Raw genomic sequence first — 17,851 nt, forward strand, 5'->3', positions numbered from 1 at the left:
GTTTTTCCTCGCCAAAATTTAGCATATGTTTGGAGCGTTATTTAGCCTCCTTCGCAACAAGCTAGTATGACATGGTTGGTTGATTCTCTAGGTTTTTTCTAGTTTCGTATGATGCCAGTATCTTCTCTCTAGCTTTAAAACTGAGCCCGCTACAACCTAAAAATCTAAGTTGCGTTAATGCGTTAAAGAAATCAGTGGAGTTTAAACAAATTAAATTTGACAGCCCTAAAAAAAGAGATATTCAAAAGATGTCTGTGAGGATTTTTGTTCTGGAAATGTATGCAAATTAGCTCATATTTAAACAGAAAATTAAAAAAAAAATCTATTTTAACCCTATTCACCTGTAGTGTCTCCCCCTACATTGTAATTAAGAGCAGTACTTGAGTAAAGGTACTTAGTTACACTCACCTCTGCACACAGACGACTACCTGCAGGAGGGAAAGAATAAAACAAATCAATGGGGAAAAAGAAAAATGGAGAAAGTTTGCGATGATCAGCAGATCCTCCTGGATCGCTTTATTTTCTTTTTTTCTTTTACATCACCATCATCATCATCATCATCATCATCATCATCATCATTATTGTTTATTTTCCAGATGATATTTTCAATTTGTATTACTATCACTTTAATCATGGAAATCTGTTAAATCATTGCACAATTTGTTCTCAAAATGTACACATACAGTAGCGTATTTGAATGACCATTTTCAATGTTTCATATTTACTTTTAAAACTAGTTCAAATGAAGTCGAGAAGGAACGGAACATGTACATACATTTATCCAATACATACCTAAAGAAAATAAATAGATATCGTAAAAAATAAAAAATACAACTGAAAAAAATACACACATTTTACAAATTGATCCCCAGGCTCCCAACCCCTGTAGGTTTATCATACAGATATATATTTTTTTTAAAGACACCTCATATCTTCACCACCAAAAAAATGTTTTTAGGTCATTGTCGTTTGTTTGACATGCATCGTAAACACAGAGGCTAAAGGTTTCGTTTCCTGGGCTTCCTCGGGCTCGCCCTCTCTCGCTGCCTCTCTCTGATCTCACCCTCCTCCTCCTCATAGAGCTCTTGGTTTCTGTTATGGCTTGTGTGTGCAGTAAAATGACCGGCTTCTGTCCATCCTCTCACTTTTATTCTCTCTTCCCTGTGAGTCGCTGTTTTGTCTCTCTGCTTCCTCTCTCCCATCATCAGGATTACCCAACACCCTGAGCTGATGATTACCAGTCATGACGCTCACGACAACATCGTGGAGTTAAAGTCTAACCTCAACGTCTCATGCCTTACTAAATATAGAACATAACACTTTGGTACCACTTTCTTATAAGACATACTCTACTATCCCCTACATGTTCAACTTATTTCATGTTAATCATCTTTCAATTTGTATTAAACTTATTTATAGGCCGGTTATGAGACACTATATTATTAAAAATAACTTTTGGGTTGCAAGGTTGAGAAAAATTGTCTTTTAAACTAGCTCTTTAATCCATTTATTATCAACTTATTGACATTTTAAACTCCAAACGGCTAGATTTTTGTTTAGGAAGATCCCTAAAACTGCATTTTGGACCACAGACACACATATCTCATTATTAAGTCAGAAAACTTGTGACTTTTTACATGAAGTTCCTCATACTTTGCTACCAAAGTCTGCAGTTATAAAAGTTGTTATGATGTTGATAATGGATAATAATAACCCTTTTCAAGAAGGTAATGGACACATATTTGACACCATCTAAATGGATATTTCACAACTTGGCAACCCAAAACTTGTCTTTATTAACAGCTTTTTTACTGATCTATTTATACATTATTTATTCAATGGGTGGTCAATTGTTTTAGTAATGCACTTGGGAGACAAGTTGGGAACCTCACAGATAAAAAAAACAGAAATTGGTAAAGATCGAAGCATCAGAGGGCGAGATATCCTGACTTTTTAGTCCCCAGTATACATCAGACCGGCAATACGTTTTGGGGGAAAACAATCCCGTTTCCCTCATAGACGGCAACACAGTAAACAGAAGAATGTCTCCAAACTTCTACTTTAAACAAACCGCTGATGGTAATAGCGCTATGCCGAAGAGTTGCTGTGTAGTTGGTTGCACCAACAATAAATCCCAAAACTCATCTTTGATTTGTTCCCCTGCTGTGTCCTAAAAAAGATCATCGCCGAGGCTGCACTCCCTTTTCGGGGGACAGAAACTCGCTGTCACAGGAGAGAAAATGATGAAAAGCTGTTGTGTAGCGGGTTAACCGAGGCTTTCAGAACTGAGATTTGACGCACAAAACACACGTTAAATTGCATTGAAGTCTATGGGCTCTTGGGTTTTCTTCCCCCAAAAGGGGGCACGGCCTTGACTTTTTGCGAAGTACCCATATGTGCCTGTGTGATGTATGAGTCAAGCTTCAAAAACGCTGGATCCTACATTTCCCGTAATGCAACTCAGTAGAGTCTTTCTGGAAAGCTTGTGCAGCACCACAGAAGACATTATACAACTGTTTTTACAGGCTGAGTAATTCTCCTGATGTAAAATATGAGAAAATCTGCGGCGTGCCCCTTTAAAAGTTATAAACTCAGCCTTTACAGAAAGTGGTACCAACACTTTATGGATTTCCTGCCATCGCCATCATGAACACAATGCCCCTGTGGCCTCGCTCCACCCAGTCCCATCCACCTCTGAGCCTTTGATCTCCATAATGGGGTCCCTTCAAAAGAGATTATTACTCAGCCTATCGGCTTTCAAGGTGCCAATAGACAAAGCATGAGGAGGGACCCTCTGATGTGGTCGGTCTGAACTCGGACGTGTTTTACTACACCACCACGACCAATTGGGGACACCTGGACCCCCCTGACTGGACCATAGAAGCCAACAATAGAGCCACAATAGCTGACACTGGACACCGTGAGCAGGAAGGAGAACACCGGTGTTGTTTAACTGGTTTATGTCCAGTCCCCCAATCAGTTTACAATTTTACCATCCTTCCAGTCATTCCTCTTGTTTTTCAAACTTTACGGTGAGGTTAACTTCTGCCCTGGCTCTCATTAAAAACACCTGTTGTTGAGCAGAAGTTATAAGGCGACACGTTTAGTTGTTTTCAAACTGTAAGAGAATAAATGGCAGCAAGTAGTGGTTTCCTCTGAAGGTAGGAAAATGAGCCCTGATATTGCCAACTCTGCTGACTGTGTGCAGACTCCGACAGGAATGAAGAGAGGGGGGAAACAAACCGAAGCAACACCGGTGTTGTCCTTCATTAACCCCACAGCACAGTCGAACTGAGAGAGAGGAAGAGCAAAGACAGAAGGACAGGAAGAGAGAGACAGAGAGAGAAAACAGCTGATCCCATTCAACCTTCCCAGTCTGGGCGGAAAATACATTCATACATTCTTCATGTCATTTTCCCCTTTATTCCTTTGCTTCTGTTATTGCAGAATGGTCAGACCGATAGATTTATTTTGAAGATAAATGGTTATATTCATTGCTTCTTTCTCCGTGGATGAGCGAGAGGGTCCTCTAGTCCCAATCCAGTCAGCGCCCTGAGGAGACAAACAGCATTATTCCCACGTCACTGCGTCCGTGGCCTTAATTCAACTCTGCCTAAATCCCCAACAAACCAAACCCACCACTTGAAAGACCTTAAGGGGACTACTAAAATCCCAGGCTCAAACCAATCCACCTCAACAAACGAATACATAAAACAACGAGGTTCAAAGAAATGTGCTCGGCACATGTGAAAAGGCATTTCGGAAGAGTTTTGTCTCACCACACAGATAAATCCCCACACGGATGAAACACTACGAGACAGTTTAATTAACGTGTGTTCTCACCTCAGCCCCTCAACAGGAGTACGTCCTCACTGAGGCAGATTCACCCCGGGCACCAGAGCTGGCTGTGTTGGAGAGCGGGAAACAGACACAGAAGGGGTCATTATCTTAACTGCGATGCCTTAAACAGCACTGACCTTCCACAGGCATTCCCATTAAGAAGTGGAATGAGGGATAATAGTCTTCCTCTGTCCTTTGAAGCATTTGTTCCTTGTTATTGCCAGTTCCTTTGCTACAGGAAAGAGAAAATTCCTCCGCCAAACTAATGGCACAGTAGCATGAAACCAACCAAACTGCTCTGTGCATGTGACGCTGGTTGTGGTTTTGCAGCGGCTTATATAACATGGCTGAAAACAAATGTTTCTGTCCAAGGCTATTATTAGTATTAGGACCAGGCATAAGAAGAAAAAATGAGAGGAGGAAGATTTTTTTTTATTTAGCATTTTGAGAATAAAGTCAAAATGTCGAGAGTAGTAGAAATTTCAGTATGTGGGCTGACGCTAGTAGTTTGATTTATTCTCAAAAGCTCAGCATTTATTCTCAACATTTCCACTTTATTTTCATCATTAATTCTTAACATTTATTCTCAAAATTTTGACTTTATTCTAAAAATTTCAACTTTATTCTCAACATTTATTCTCAACAATTCAACTTTATTCTAAACTTTTCGACCTTATTCTCAAATTTACGACTTTATTCTCGACATTTCGACTTTATTTTCAACATTTCAACTTTATTCCTATCATTTATTCTTAACATATCAACTTAATTCTCAGCTTTTTCAACTTTATTCTCGACATTTCAACTTTATTCTCAACATTTTGACTTTATTCTCAACATTTTGACTTTATTCTCAACATTTTGACTTTATTCTCAACATTTTGACTTTATTCTCAACATTTTGACTTTATTCTAATTTAACAACTTTTCGACTTTATTCTTTAAATCTTTTTTTTTACTTTTTTCCAACTTTTTTACTTTGTTCTCAACATTTTGATTTTATTCTTAACTTTATTCTCAAAATGGTATTTCAACTTTATTCTCAACTTTTCAACTTCATTCTCGAAATGCAAAATAAAAAAAAAATCTCCCGCCTCATTATTTTTCCCTTAAGCCTGGCCTTAATCCTCATCAGTACATTTCAAATCAAGACATTTATTTTCTGCAGAACACCCGATCAGCCCTGTAACCTCTCTACAACAGACGTTCTGCCCTGATTCCTGTCATGCTCTTCTTGTGAGTAATGCCATATAGAGTAACAGGTCATCACACATCGTCTAAATTGAGACGCGCCTCGAGGCTTCAGAGGAGCCAAACAAATGTGAACATGAGAGCGAAGGTGTCAGAGGTCACGGGTCGTACTCACCATCACTCTGAACCTTTCTCAGGGTAACGGAGGGCGTGGAGATGGCTGAGGCACGGAAGTTAGCAGGCAGGGTCTCGGCGGAGTCGGAGGTCACGCCCCGGAGGTCTTTCTCCCTAAACATCTTCCTCCAGGAGGGCGAGCGGGTGAACGTCTTCGCTCCATCCTGCTATATAAACAGAAAGATGGCCACTCAGGCAATCCATCACAATCCAGTCAAAACTGTATCTTCCAGCCTGACTTAGCATGCTTACCTCATCAGGTCGTCTCTCGGTTCCCATGGAGATGAGGGTGTTGTACTCTTGCTCCAGGAGCTGTCTGGCCTGCAGGAGAAAGGTGATGTAGAGCTTTGAGATTCAGTTGGACTCTGCAGATGACACATTTTCAGGGCGGGTGTGCTGTTTGAATATCATGCCTGCTTTAAACCAGCACTGTTGGAACTCTAAAGGGTCAGGCTTGTTACTGTTAAGTATACATTCAGGCATTTTAAGCCTTTATTATAGACAGGAAATGATGGAGAGAGATGCAACAAAGTCCCCGGCCTGGTGCTTATCATACTGTATACGTAAGATCAAAAGAAAATTTGACTTATGTATTCTTTAAGACAAAAAACACCACTTATTATCTTCCGAGTAAGGGGTTAAATCAGCAGCACCTGGACTTGGTTTAGATTCTTGAAGACGTTTCACTTCTCATCCAAGAAGCTTCTTCAGTTCTCTTAAAATATCGGTTATCTTAAATATCATTAAAGCCCTTGCCTGACAAAAAACAATCTTTCTCACTGAAGCAAATAAAGGCTCCAATTATGACTGAAAATTGTATAAAAAATGAAAAGCTATTAAAGTTGTTAAAGTAACAGTGATATTCCTTAGTGGTACGTTAAAGTCGTCCGCCTCTTGGATGTTTGCTTCTATGTCTTTACCCTAAAATCTCAGTTCAACACATGGAGGTATGAACACGATTTTATGACATCACAACTAGTTTGGAAGCCAATCATGATCCAATATGCAACTTAGACTTAAACAAGTGTGTTGAGGTAACTTGAAGCCTCCAGGTCACATTTTCAGTGAACTACAGGAGACATCTTGTGTTCAGCAGTCAAACCTTTGAAAAGAGAAATAGCTCCATATTATAGATTTGAAGTAAATGTATTGTAATTTTAAAATGTGGTCAAACTAAAGTTGGCGCCCCGATAACTTAATGGTTCGGGTGCAAAACACATAACCACAACATCAGTGATTTGATTCTGGCACCGCTCTGTAGGTTTCCTGTCCACTCTCAAATATATTAAAAAAGAAAATGCCAAAAAACACTAATCCAAAAAACATGCTTAGAGGTGGTCTTTATGTCCAAAACCCTTAAAACCTCCTCTTCTCTCCCTACTGTGGCACTAATTCCTCCTCATACAGGGAGTCCAGTACCTGTGTGTTCTGATTGGGGACCTGCAGCAGCAGGGCCAGGTCAGTGTAGTCGAAGGTGTCGTCTAAAGCCAGCAGAGCCCCGTGGACGCCACTCTCACGCAGGTTGTCGCCGTACTCCTTCAGACCGATAGCCTGCACCCAGCACATCACACGCTCATTGGACCACACCATCACATCTGGGAGGAGAGAGGGAGGAGGTGAAGGGAGGAAGAGGAGGCATCCATCTGCAAACAGCAAGCTGTCTACTTCGCTCGCTGTTTTTAGAAGAGAGGTCAGGTTTCTCAATAATATTCTGCTCACTTCCTGAACGTCAAGCTGGATGAAACATGCAAGCTTAATGGTCTTCTGAGAGGGTTAAGTTAGCTGATGAGTGAACAAGAGAAATGGTGACATTTTGCCGCTTTACTGATTCATTCTCTAACAGGTCAAGCTTTATCATCAGACAAATCACACATTTCCTCACTTGGGAAACTCTTCTGTGAGGAAATCAGCCAAGATGAACTGGCTGTAAATGTACAACATGTGTTTCCCAAGGCGCAGCGGTGGGAGAGCGAGAGATTTGGGTTTGTTTAATGACTGAGCCTGTTGACATTCTTGTAATCGTTATCCAGCCAAATTGCGCTAGAAAGCTGTGGTTATTAATCTCTTCTAAGAATGAGGAGGGAGGAGGGGGAGGGGTAGGCAATAACCAAAGGGTGGTCCTAACATCTTCCAGAAACATGCACGACCACGGAAACCAAAGGAAATGTTGGTTTTGTTTTGCATTATTAAGTTTTTGGGATTTAAATTTTGGTTTTCCTTTAAGTCCATGTGTTAAAGCTGATGTAAGAAAATGTTTTTTTTTATGGTTTATTGAGTTTGGGAAACAATTTGTTTTCTCTTTTTATGTCTATATACTTTTAAAGATGTAGTAAAGCAAATGGCACTGCATTAATACCTTTAATAATATCATAATATCCTAACCATATTGTGCGGTCCCGACACTGTTCTCTATCAACGTTAATGATTTAGCTCTTCAAATTCAATCCTGATAGAATGATAGGTTGATAATAGTGATAATTGTGTAAATGATTAACCCGGATATAGGTGCAAAGGTTTATATAGTAATCACTGAGGTATGCTTTGAAAGAGAGAATAGAATGAATACAGGAATTAGTTGGGTGGATCGGGTCTGAGAAACATCTAATACTATAATAGTGAGATAATGAGCTCACCTTTGTTGTGGTGGACGCTCTCCTCTCTCCTCCTCTCCAGCTCCTTGCGATCGTAGTTCAGACGCTTCAGGCACATGATGCCGTAATGCAAACTGACCCTGGGAGAGGTCAAAGGGTCGGAGCAGGTTAACTTAGGGCGTGTTTCTACTCTCACCTGTACTCAGAAATTATTAACACAATCCAACACAGCCTGTGACCCCCTGAACTCTTAACTTAAAAAGAGAGCCTGGGGGGACACACCTGAGCAGTGAGAGTGTCACAACAACAGGAACTCTCCACACAACACCTTCATATTTCCCTCGCCACACACCACACACACCGAGTCAACAGAAAAGTGAGTGAAAACACGATAAGTGACAAAAGCTCTCACACTCTGACCTGGAAAAAGTCATTCATGCTTTCATCTTCATAAGACTTGACAACTGTAACTCCCTCCTTTCTGGCATCAACTAAAAATCACTCTCTCGCCTAACTACTTCAGACTGCAGCAGCTTCTCACTGGTTTTAACAAACGACATCACATCACCCCAGTCCTGCTTCTCTCCATCGGCTCCCTGTTCACTTTAGTATTGATTGTAAGATTTTACTGATCACTTTAAAGTAGGGCTGTGTTTTGGCAAGAACCTGGTGATTCGATACGTATCATGATACAGAGGTAACGATTCAATAAATTGCGATATATTGCAATACTGTAAGCAAGGTGATAAATTATGATTTTTTAAATTAAATTTTAGGAAAACTGTTATAGTATACACACTAGAAATAAAACATTTTAGAATAGGCAAAAATAACACATTTACATTCCATGTGAAAAACTGCATGGTTTTTGCACCTAAACTGCATGTAATTATCATAAAGTGGGCATGTCTGTAAAGGGGAGACTCGTGGGTACCCATAGAACCCATTTTCATTCACATATCTTGAGGTCAGAGGTCAAGGGACCCCTTTGAAAATCACCATGCCAGTTTTTCCTTGCCAAACTTTAGCGTAAGTTTGGAGCGTTATTTAGCCTCCTTCTCAACAAGCTAGTATGACATGGTCGGTACCAATGGATTCTTTAGGTTTTCTAGTTTCATATAATGCCAGTGACTTCACTTTAGCTTTAACTGAGCCCGCTACAACCTCTAAAGGATCAAATAGCGGCCAAACTCGACGGCTAATTAATAGGTTAATTATTTTGGAGAATCGACAACATAATATCACGATACTCATGTGTATTGACATTTTTTTATACCTCTACCTTAAAGCATGTCTAGGTCTGGCCCCAAGCTACATAACAAAAATGTTAACCCCATAGGAGCCAGCTCGCAGCCTCACATCCTTTTGCTTTTATGTGATATTTTATCGTTTTTAAAAAATTTGTTACATTGTTTTAACTGTTTTTTTCTTTTTATTTGTATTTATTTAATTGATATGTTTTTTTTATCTACTGTACTGTTTAATCTGCGTTTACCTTAGTTGGGTCATGCCTTCATTTGGCCTCCCTGTTTGGCTTTCTGTTGTTATATTAATTTGTATCCTGTCAACACGTTCTCATCCCAACTCGTCACATACTGACATTTTGTCAGACCCCTCGGCGTCACTTTTCGGTCGCAGTAAACACATGCTTAATGTTGTGAATTCAAACAAAAACACTTGCTTAGGATTAGGCTACAAAACCACTTAGTTATGTTTAGGAAAAAACATCATGGTTGTGCTTAAAACTACTACGTTTGTAAAGTGAAAATGTGACTTGACACTGTGAACACGTGGCAAGAACGAACAGCTGATTGTAAAGTGAAACGTAACGCACGGGACACGAACAGCGTTCTCCTGGATGAAAGCCCTGTGTTTGTTGGACCCATCCACCTCCCATCCCGCCCTGTGTGACTCTTTCGCTCTTTAAACTACGTCACCACAACACTTTCTCTGAGCGTTTCATATTGACGCGGATGGGTTTACATTGTAGTTAATGGAAAGCGCGGTGCGTCTCATACTGACGCTAAAGGGTGCCTTGTGTGGCGGTATCAAACGCTCACGGCCGTGACAAAGCGTCGGTATTTGACACCCTGAGAATGAGAACGAGCTGATCCTGCTTGCTATGCTTTGTCTGTCGAAGCACTTTGTAAACTCATTTTTTAAAGGTGCTGTATAAATAAAGTTAATATTATTGTTATTATTATTACTATTAATGATAATAATAATAATAATACTAATAATAAGAAGAAAGCATGAATTATGGCTGTAAAAAAAGAGGCGAGAGCTCTACCTGTGGAAGCTGTCCACCATTTTGAGCTGTCCCCTCAGCTCCTTCTTGGTCAGGTGGTCCAGCATGCGGGCGTCCACCAGGGACTCCATGAAGTAGCTGCGGTACTGTGGCAGGCCTAGGCTGGGCAGCCAGTCGTTGCCCACCCACTCATGATTCATATCGCCATAGGCCAGTATCTGGAGGGGACAACCACAGCCGATCAGCGCTGATTCACGCTCGGCTTCGTATCTGATGCTAGTGCAGGTCAGCAGCTCATGACTCACTGCGGTTAGTCTCACTAGAGATAAAATCACTATTGTGTTAATTCTGACTTCTCAGTTGATCCTTACCTGATCCCAGCTGAACTCTTTGAGCTCCTGCAGCGCCGAGACAAGAGACAGAGAGAGACAGAGCCAGAGAGAGTGATGTGGAGGTGGAGAGGGAAAGGGGAGCAGGGGTCAGGAGCAGGGTGGACGGATGGAGAGATGATGGAGGAGAAGCAGAGGAGGAGGAGGGAGCAGCAGCAGCAGCAGCAGGAAAAGAGGACAAAAGGAAGGAATAGTGTGTTAGTGAACGGGTAATTAGTTGGAAGCAGTTCACACTGAAACAGCAACCAGAGGGAGAGAAGAAGATGCTCAACACTATGTCCTGGGCCCACAGAGAAAGAGATCATAAAGAGGTAGAAATTCAAAAAGAGAAATAGAGAGAGGCAGTGAGAGGAAGAGGAGGGAGGGGAGAGACTTGTCAACATGATTCAGATGCTTAAAATAATTCAAATATAATAATAAAAGACAGATGGGACAGCGAGGGCACTAACCGGAGGCTTGGTGGCTGCGTTCAGTGTCTCCATCTCCGCATGGGTCATCCACACGTTACTGGTCGACTGTGAACAAGAGAAAAGTGGGTAACACTTTATAATAGCCATCATTTATAAATGGTAAATTGATAGTTAATTACACTTAGTTAATAGTTAGTTTACTGTTGAACAATGAAAGAAACCAATTATTAACCACTGACAAAGTATTAACTATCTATCTAAATAATGTTTATAGATGCTTTACAAAGTATTTATTAACCATTTAACAAGGTATTATATATGGACGATCACAATAAGGAAATAGTAATAAAGCATTTAATTGACTAATAACTAATTGTACAATAAAAATAGACATTTATTAATCTATGAATAAATTGACTAAATTACAAAGTAATTCATAATTTGACATTTTAATGGATTTAATTAACGTGTCACTGGAAAAGCTAAATTGAGAAACTAAATGACTCAGCTAATACATTTAGTAAAACAGCAGGGAAATGAAAATGCAAATGGGAAAAGAAGTTGCCTTTCTAAATGCCATTATTTATTTATGAATTAATTAATGTATATTTAAATAATGTACTTATTGACTATTTTATGGTGTTTTTGTAAATCCCTAAATAGTTTCAACTATTTATTGATGGATTAATATTCATTTGTAAATTCGTTTTACAATTGTTCTTTTTATTCACCATTAAAATGTCAATAATGAATTACTTTGTAATTTAGTCCATTTATTCATAGATTAATACATACACTTGTAAACAAATTTATTAATGCCTATTTTTATTGTACAATTAGTTATTAATCAATTAAATTCGTTATTACTATTTCGGTGACTCTTGTGGTCCTCCATAATTATAATCAACAGTTGCAACTTTATAATATTATCTAAATAATGTTGATAGATGGTTTACAAACCAATTATTAACCATTAACAAAGTGTTACAAATATCTATCTCTGTAATGTTTCACAAACGATTTATTTAAGGTCTACAAATAATTTCATAATAATTACAAAATAATTATATATTTAGTATATAAAATGTTATTTGTGCAAAACTGATAAAATAACATAAAGTATAGCATTACTAATAATTAGTAAACATTATTAATTATCATTTATCACTAAAATCCCTTTATCAGTAAAATAACTATTAACTAAGTTTAATTAACTATTGATTTACCATTTATTAATGTGGTTATTATAAAGCGTTACTGAAAAGTGAAGATAAAACCACATCTACTAACACGCCTGTCTGAAGTACTGACTCAACGCTTTGGCATCTTTGCTGCGGCCAACCACAACAGCAGACTGCTTTCTCATCGCCATGGAGATTTTGATGAACAAGAGGTTCAAGCGTTCTACTGAAATCCGTTGATCATTTTACACCATTTCAACTCATTAATATGATTCCTGATGTGAATAAATACAACGCCAAGCAAAAGATTGCGAACTCCAAAGCAAACCGAAACTATTCCAAACTCCCAAATCAACATCCGTAGAAGACAATCTTTGGTTATTTGTGACGTTGCCTTCTTTGGAACAGGAGACATGAAACGCGGGAGCATGAATGCATGTGCGTGCAACAGTTTTACAACGTTTTTCAACATCTGGTTCGTCTTTGTTGCTGTGTGAGAAGGCAAAATTTGGGAAAATACAGTTTTTGTTGCCAAGTTTTGTTTAAATGCGAAATAGGTGGAACTTTATCAGCGCCAGTGCAGTTTAATGTCATTCTCTATGGAAAACTCACTCATATTTGTATTATATCTGACATTTATCACATGCAGGATACGTTTGATGTCCTATATTCCACTTAACAGAATCTGCTTTTCATTTGACATCATTCATATACTCTCAATTACATTTTATTCTCATTTCTGTATGCTGTTATTAGTTTCTGCTGCAAATCTCCCAACAGGGATCATTAACGTTCCATCTAATCTCAAAACTACAAACACCTGGTTCAACATGTACCTCATACTGATAATATGAATGTGTGTATTATCAGCATTTCTTTGAATGAGTCTGTTAGATGTGAGTCTCACAGAGCGGGTGCTGGCCGGGGCGGAGGGGCTGGTGAGGGACACCATCTCCTGGATGGCCAGCCGCAGTTTGAGGCGGTGAAGCGGATTACTGATGCCGATCTCCCTCTGGATCTCTGTGTCCGACAGGTTGGCCATGATGGCGCCGCTCTTCACGTTGGCGCGACAGGCTGCGACATACCAGGCTGGCATTCCCACCCACAGCTGGAAGGAGGCAGAAGACAGATACAATAAAAGAGAATCCAAATTATGTTCTTGAATTATTATCTCTCATTCTTTAGGTTTCTGAGGTGGTACAGTACCTCCAACCAAGACACAACAGTTGGCCCGTCCCAGGATGCAAAGGGAAGTCCTTGGCGACATGCTTCCTCCAGTAGCTCATGCCTGGTAAGAAGAGAGAGAACTTTATTTGGTACCGTTCAAGTGAGAGATCAAAATATTAATCTGAAACCAACAAAACATAATTACTTCTTCTTGCTGCGGCGGTCTTTATCTGCTGGACCCAGAGTCCCAGTCTTGTTTATCCCCATCGGGTCTCCAGGGGCCATGTCCTCAGAGGGCGTAGATGCTGGAAAAGACACAGTGAGGTCAAAGGTCACAAGAATGAACGATAATATAGAGATGAATGAGCAAACGTGTGAAAATGAAAATGCTGACAGTGTGGATTATCAGTGTTATTTACCAAGAGAAGAAGACCCGTCCCGCCCAGGTTGGCCCATCCGTCCTTTCTCCTTCTTCCAAAAGAGCCGCCCGATGGAAGACCTGATGCTTTTCCTCTTACTGGACTTGTGGAGAGAATCTTGGCTGCTGTTGGAGCTGCTGCCATCTGCTGAGAGACTGGAAGGGACAAAGGAAATCACTGAGCGGGAAACATGTGGATTAAACCGTTTATATTTGATGTGTTTAACGTGCAGCTGCTTTACCTGCGAAACTCCCGGGGGTCGTCGAGCATCGCTCCTGGATGGGTGAGGGTCATCCTGTCCAATCGCAGTGCACGAGGAGTGGAGGGAGGCGTAGAGTCGAGAAGAGCGAGGGACCGGTCATCATCTTTGCTGTTCTGGAGAACGAAATGTAAAAAAGAAGCAATTTAGAGCGAGAGAGGGGTGTGCAGCTTGGATGATGCACCAAGGTAGTTTAGGAGCTGTTTTTACTTCAGAACAGCTGAATCATTGAGAACCTGGACTGCTTGAAAATTATACTTAATCCTCTTAAAAAGCAGACGACCCGCCAGTGGGCCCGTCCGCTATTAGGTCTTTCAGAAGATGTAGCGGGCTAGATTGTCGGTAAGGAGGATAAATAACACTCCGAAATTACGCTAAATTTTGGCGAGAAAAAACTGTCATGGCCATTTTCAAAGGGGTCCCTTGACCTCTGACCTCAAGATATGTGAATGAAAATGGGTTCTATGGGTACCCACGAGTCTCCCCTTTACAGACTTGATGACACGATAATCACATGCAGTTTCATGCATGCAGTATAAATGTGTTATTTTCGCCTATTCTAAAATGGTGTATTTGAATATGTCTGCATACTGGGGTCCCTAAACAGTCTTGAATTACATAAATTGGCTATAACTGTAAAGCTGAGACTCTTGTGGATCCAATGAGCCCAACTGTATTCATGTGTGATGATGTTAATCCCCATAGGAGCCATTTCATTGTAGTGAGAATTTTTTTTTTTTAAATTTGACCTCACTGTATAAAATGACCTGTGGTGACCTCTAGGATAATCACAGCCTCACGAAACTTTACAGCCACACACTAGAGACCTAGGGCATTCAGATGATGGCTTTCCTAGGTAGATTGACAATAAGGTAATTTCTGAGCAATTTCCAGAACAGAAGTGCTCGCCATCAAATCTCCAAATGTCAAAAGTTTCACAGCATGGCTTTTTCTATGGTGTTCCTTAAGGTCTTGGTGTCTTAATGTGGTATTTTGGAAGGATTTTCGATCATATTTATCAGTTCTTGTCGAGTGGTTAAATTTAGCACCAAATCTGTGGTATCAAATGGTATCAACACAACAACTTATGAGACATAATAGAGCACGGGGATGGCCAAAATGGTCACATTTTTGTCCTAAGCTGTTTTTTCTTCCTGCTTTATATCTTGAACCATTCTGTTCTGAACTCCCACATCATCACTTTCACAATCTCCGCTGACTGCATGTTTGGTGGTTATTGCACCATCTTTTGTAATCCAGCCAACCGTTTCAGAGACACTGGAACGGCGTGTCTGGCACCAACCGTATCCTTCAAGTTAACTTGAATCTATCATGCTGCTGTTAAAGAATCACTGAACTTCTCAGACCCTATTTACATGACTCACTGTCTGGAGGAGCTGTTTGCATAAACAGGGAGGTGGAGATAAAAAAGGTTAACACGGGGCGGGAATAGAAGCGGTACCTGTCTGTCAGTCTCGCGGGCCGGGGAGTGAGGCAGGCGAGGGGTGGAGTGTCCAGAGCTGGGGGGGGAGGGGGAGGCCAGGGTGGAGGATGTGATGGACGAGGGGATGAAGCTCCGTCCTGTGCTGTCTCTCCCCAGAGAGGACGGAGGGATGGGCGGACTGTCCAACGCCACGCTGACCCGGTTCTCGATCTCTTCGGCCCGCAGCTCCGTGTTCTCCTTCTCCTCCTGGATCAGTCTGGGTTGGAAAGAGGAGGGTGAGAAAACGAGGACGAAACATTTGGACCGTAGTGATTTGAAGCACATCCAACACTGATGTGTGTTCGTTTTTCTTGCCGAGAGTGAGATCAGACTCTCATTTCTGTATGATAAATATGAAGCTACAGTGAGAAGTCGGTTAGCTGAGCTTACCATAAAGACTGGAAAGGAGGGGGAACAGCTAACCTGGCTCTGCCCAATGGTAACAAAATCTACATACCAGCTACCAGCAGTTCTAAAGTAGTTAAAACTAGCTCCATCTTGAGCAGCTACAACAGTAAAATGCAGCTTACACATTGATGCATAACAATCTAATAATGTCACAAATAATAATGTATTAGTCACTGGAGAACGAGCACTTTTACTTTTGGTACCTTAAGTCAATTTTGATGCTAATGCTTCTGTACTTTTACTTAAAGGTTACATCTATTATTTGTTTTTTTTATATCACCCCGTAGCTTCCCTGTGGTGTTCCTTATGTATTCAAATCCAAACATTAAAATGTTGGCCAATGTATGTATGTTTTAGTGTCAAAATGCTATTTTCCCAAGCTCTTCTAAAAAAAAAATTCCCATGTTACCTGATGTAGGTTTCTGCATGATGACGCTGCTACATGTACAGTATATAAACGTACATCCTGAAGGTCAGTGTATTAATGTTACATACAGTAACTTAGATAGCGGTCTACATGCTCCCAGTTTGGAGAAGCAGACAGGAGTACCAGCAGGGAACCTAAACAAAGTACTGCTGTGGACGCCACGTTAGTTTGGACCCCAAAGTTACACAATAACACAAACTAACTAACCGATCGATGCAGCGGTAGACCAGGAACTCTTTTGCAAAAAGGGAGTTTCCATTTGGAAAAAAACAGAAAAGAACGCAGATGGAACTTTAAGGTTTTGAGGTTTGAGAGAGAGCTTTGCAGAGCTTGTAGTTTTTATCAGTACTACGACTTAAGTAAATGATCTGAGTACTTCTTCCACCAGTGCAGTTTTTCTTTGACCAGTGTTAGAGAGGTGTTGATATGTTTATTTTTTGAGGCTGTAGTATGAGGTGGATTATGTAACATCCCTCCCAGATGCCTTACTTGATCTCCTTATTGATGGCCTCCAGCTGTTCCTGCAGCATGATGGCCAGGGTCTGCACGTCCGTCTGTCCGCTGGGGGACAGCAGCTCGGAGCCAAACCGAGGCTCCCCGTCATCCTCGTCGTCGGAGCAGCCCACATCCAAGCCCGGCTCAAACCTGGTACCCAGCAGAGCCCCGCTCTCCCAGTCTGGGTACTGTACACAGAGAGTAGTACTGTAGTTCTTCCATGAAAAAAACAAAATGTTGTGTTATGTTTATTGTTCACTTTAATAAGAAAGTCATAGGAGATCAGAATAAATGTAACATCAACCTGCAAGCGACAGATGTAGTAAAATAATACAAAAACATTGATTTTTCCTCATTCTTTTATGTCTTCACACTTAACTAGAGTCCATAAGAAATGTAAGAAAAGTTTATTTTTTCAGGTTGAAAGGACAACAAAATCGATTTTATTGCAAGAAAGATTGATGAGAAAATTGGGGCTTTACAACTATTCAGAGGGAAGACCACTTCCTGATGTTAAGTTATTAGATACTTTTGCAAATTTTACCAATTTTTGTTGTTTAACAGAAAAGTAACTGATGCGTCTGAGAGGTATAATGTGTAAAAAGATGATAGATGAGAATCAATCAGTTTTTTTTTTACAGCAGGTCATGTGGATGTTAGATTGTCACCTTGGTGGAGTCCTCTCTGGTGGAGCTCCAACGGGTCCGGTGACTCCGCCTGACCACGCCCCCAGCGGAGGCGTTACCGAAGGGATCCAGGTGAGTGGTCGAGCCTGTTGGGAGCGAGCCGCTCCCGTGGGAATATCTCAGCTCCAGAGCGCTACCTGGCAGAGAGCGACTGCAGGGACAGAGGGAAAAAGAAGATACGATGATAAGGTAATTATCCCTGCAGGGCGAATACGATTGTGGCGGCGACTACAATAAGAGAGAAAAACAGACAACACAGCAACCAAACACAGCAACCAAACACAGCAACCAAAACTAAAATATGTACAGTAGAAGCATTAAAAAAGAATCAAAACATCAATCTGAAATTTGAAAAAAAAAATATATAGAATAGAGTACATCCAATATAAAACAATAAGAAGAATATAATATATGAAGAAAACTGGTGATTTGACTTCATATAAAGTGTAAAGGGCTTCATATTCCCATTAACAGGTTTACAGA

At 40.5% G+C, this 17,851-nt stretch overlaps 1 protein-coding gene across 2 annotated transcripts in view; it reads right to left on the minus strand.

The window, feature by feature from the left end:
- Positions 1-552: 552 nt before the first annotated feature.
- Positions 553-17,851, minus strand: part of ppfia3 (PTPRF interacting protein alpha 3) — a 33,748-nt gene continuing 16,449 nt past the window's right edge. The window contains exons 15-31 of one of the 2 annotated variants that reach the window (XM_074655904.1): positions 17,351-17,519; positions 16,677-16,870; positions 15,332-15,569; positions 13,852-13,985; positions 13,611-13,765; positions 13,397-13,496; positions 13,231-13,312; positions 12,932-13,132; positions 10,883-10,948; positions 10,416-10,442; positions 10,087-10,262; positions 7,839-7,936; positions 6,625-6,800; positions 5,458-5,526; positions 5,207-5,372; positions 3,844-3,905; positions 553-3,552 (exon numbers count right to left, since the gene is read on the minus strand). In XM_074655904.1, the coding sequence (XP_074512005.1) occupies positions 3,853-3,905; positions 5,207-5,372; positions 5,458-5,526; positions 6,625-6,800; positions 7,839-7,936; positions 10,087-10,262; positions 10,416-10,442; positions 10,883-10,948; positions 12,932-13,132; positions 13,231-13,312; positions 13,397-13,496; positions 13,611-13,765; positions 13,852-13,985; positions 15,332-15,569; positions 16,677-16,870; positions 17,351-17,519 (2,104 nt within the window). In that variant the 3' untranslated portion in view covers positions 553-3,552; positions 3,844-3,852. Of the gene's footprint in view, positions 3,553-3,843; positions 3,906-5,206; positions 5,373-5,457; positions 5,527-6,624; positions 6,801-7,838; positions 7,937-10,086; positions 10,263-10,415; positions 10,443-10,882; positions 10,949-12,931; positions 13,133-13,230; positions 13,313-13,396; positions 13,497-13,610; positions 13,766-13,851; positions 13,986-15,331; positions 15,570-16,676; positions 16,898-17,350; positions 17,520-17,851 lie in introns of both variants that reach the window. The other variant, XM_074655903.1, reaches the window with a different exon arrangement.

This window comes from Sebastes fasciatus, chromosome 13 (assembly GCF_043250625.1).
Source record: "Sebastes fasciatus isolate fSebFas1 chromosome 13, fSebFas1.pri, whole genome shotgun sequence".
Taxonomy (NCBI): Eukaryota; Metazoa; Chordata; class Actinopteri; order Perciformes; family Sebastidae; genus Sebastes; species Sebastes fasciatus.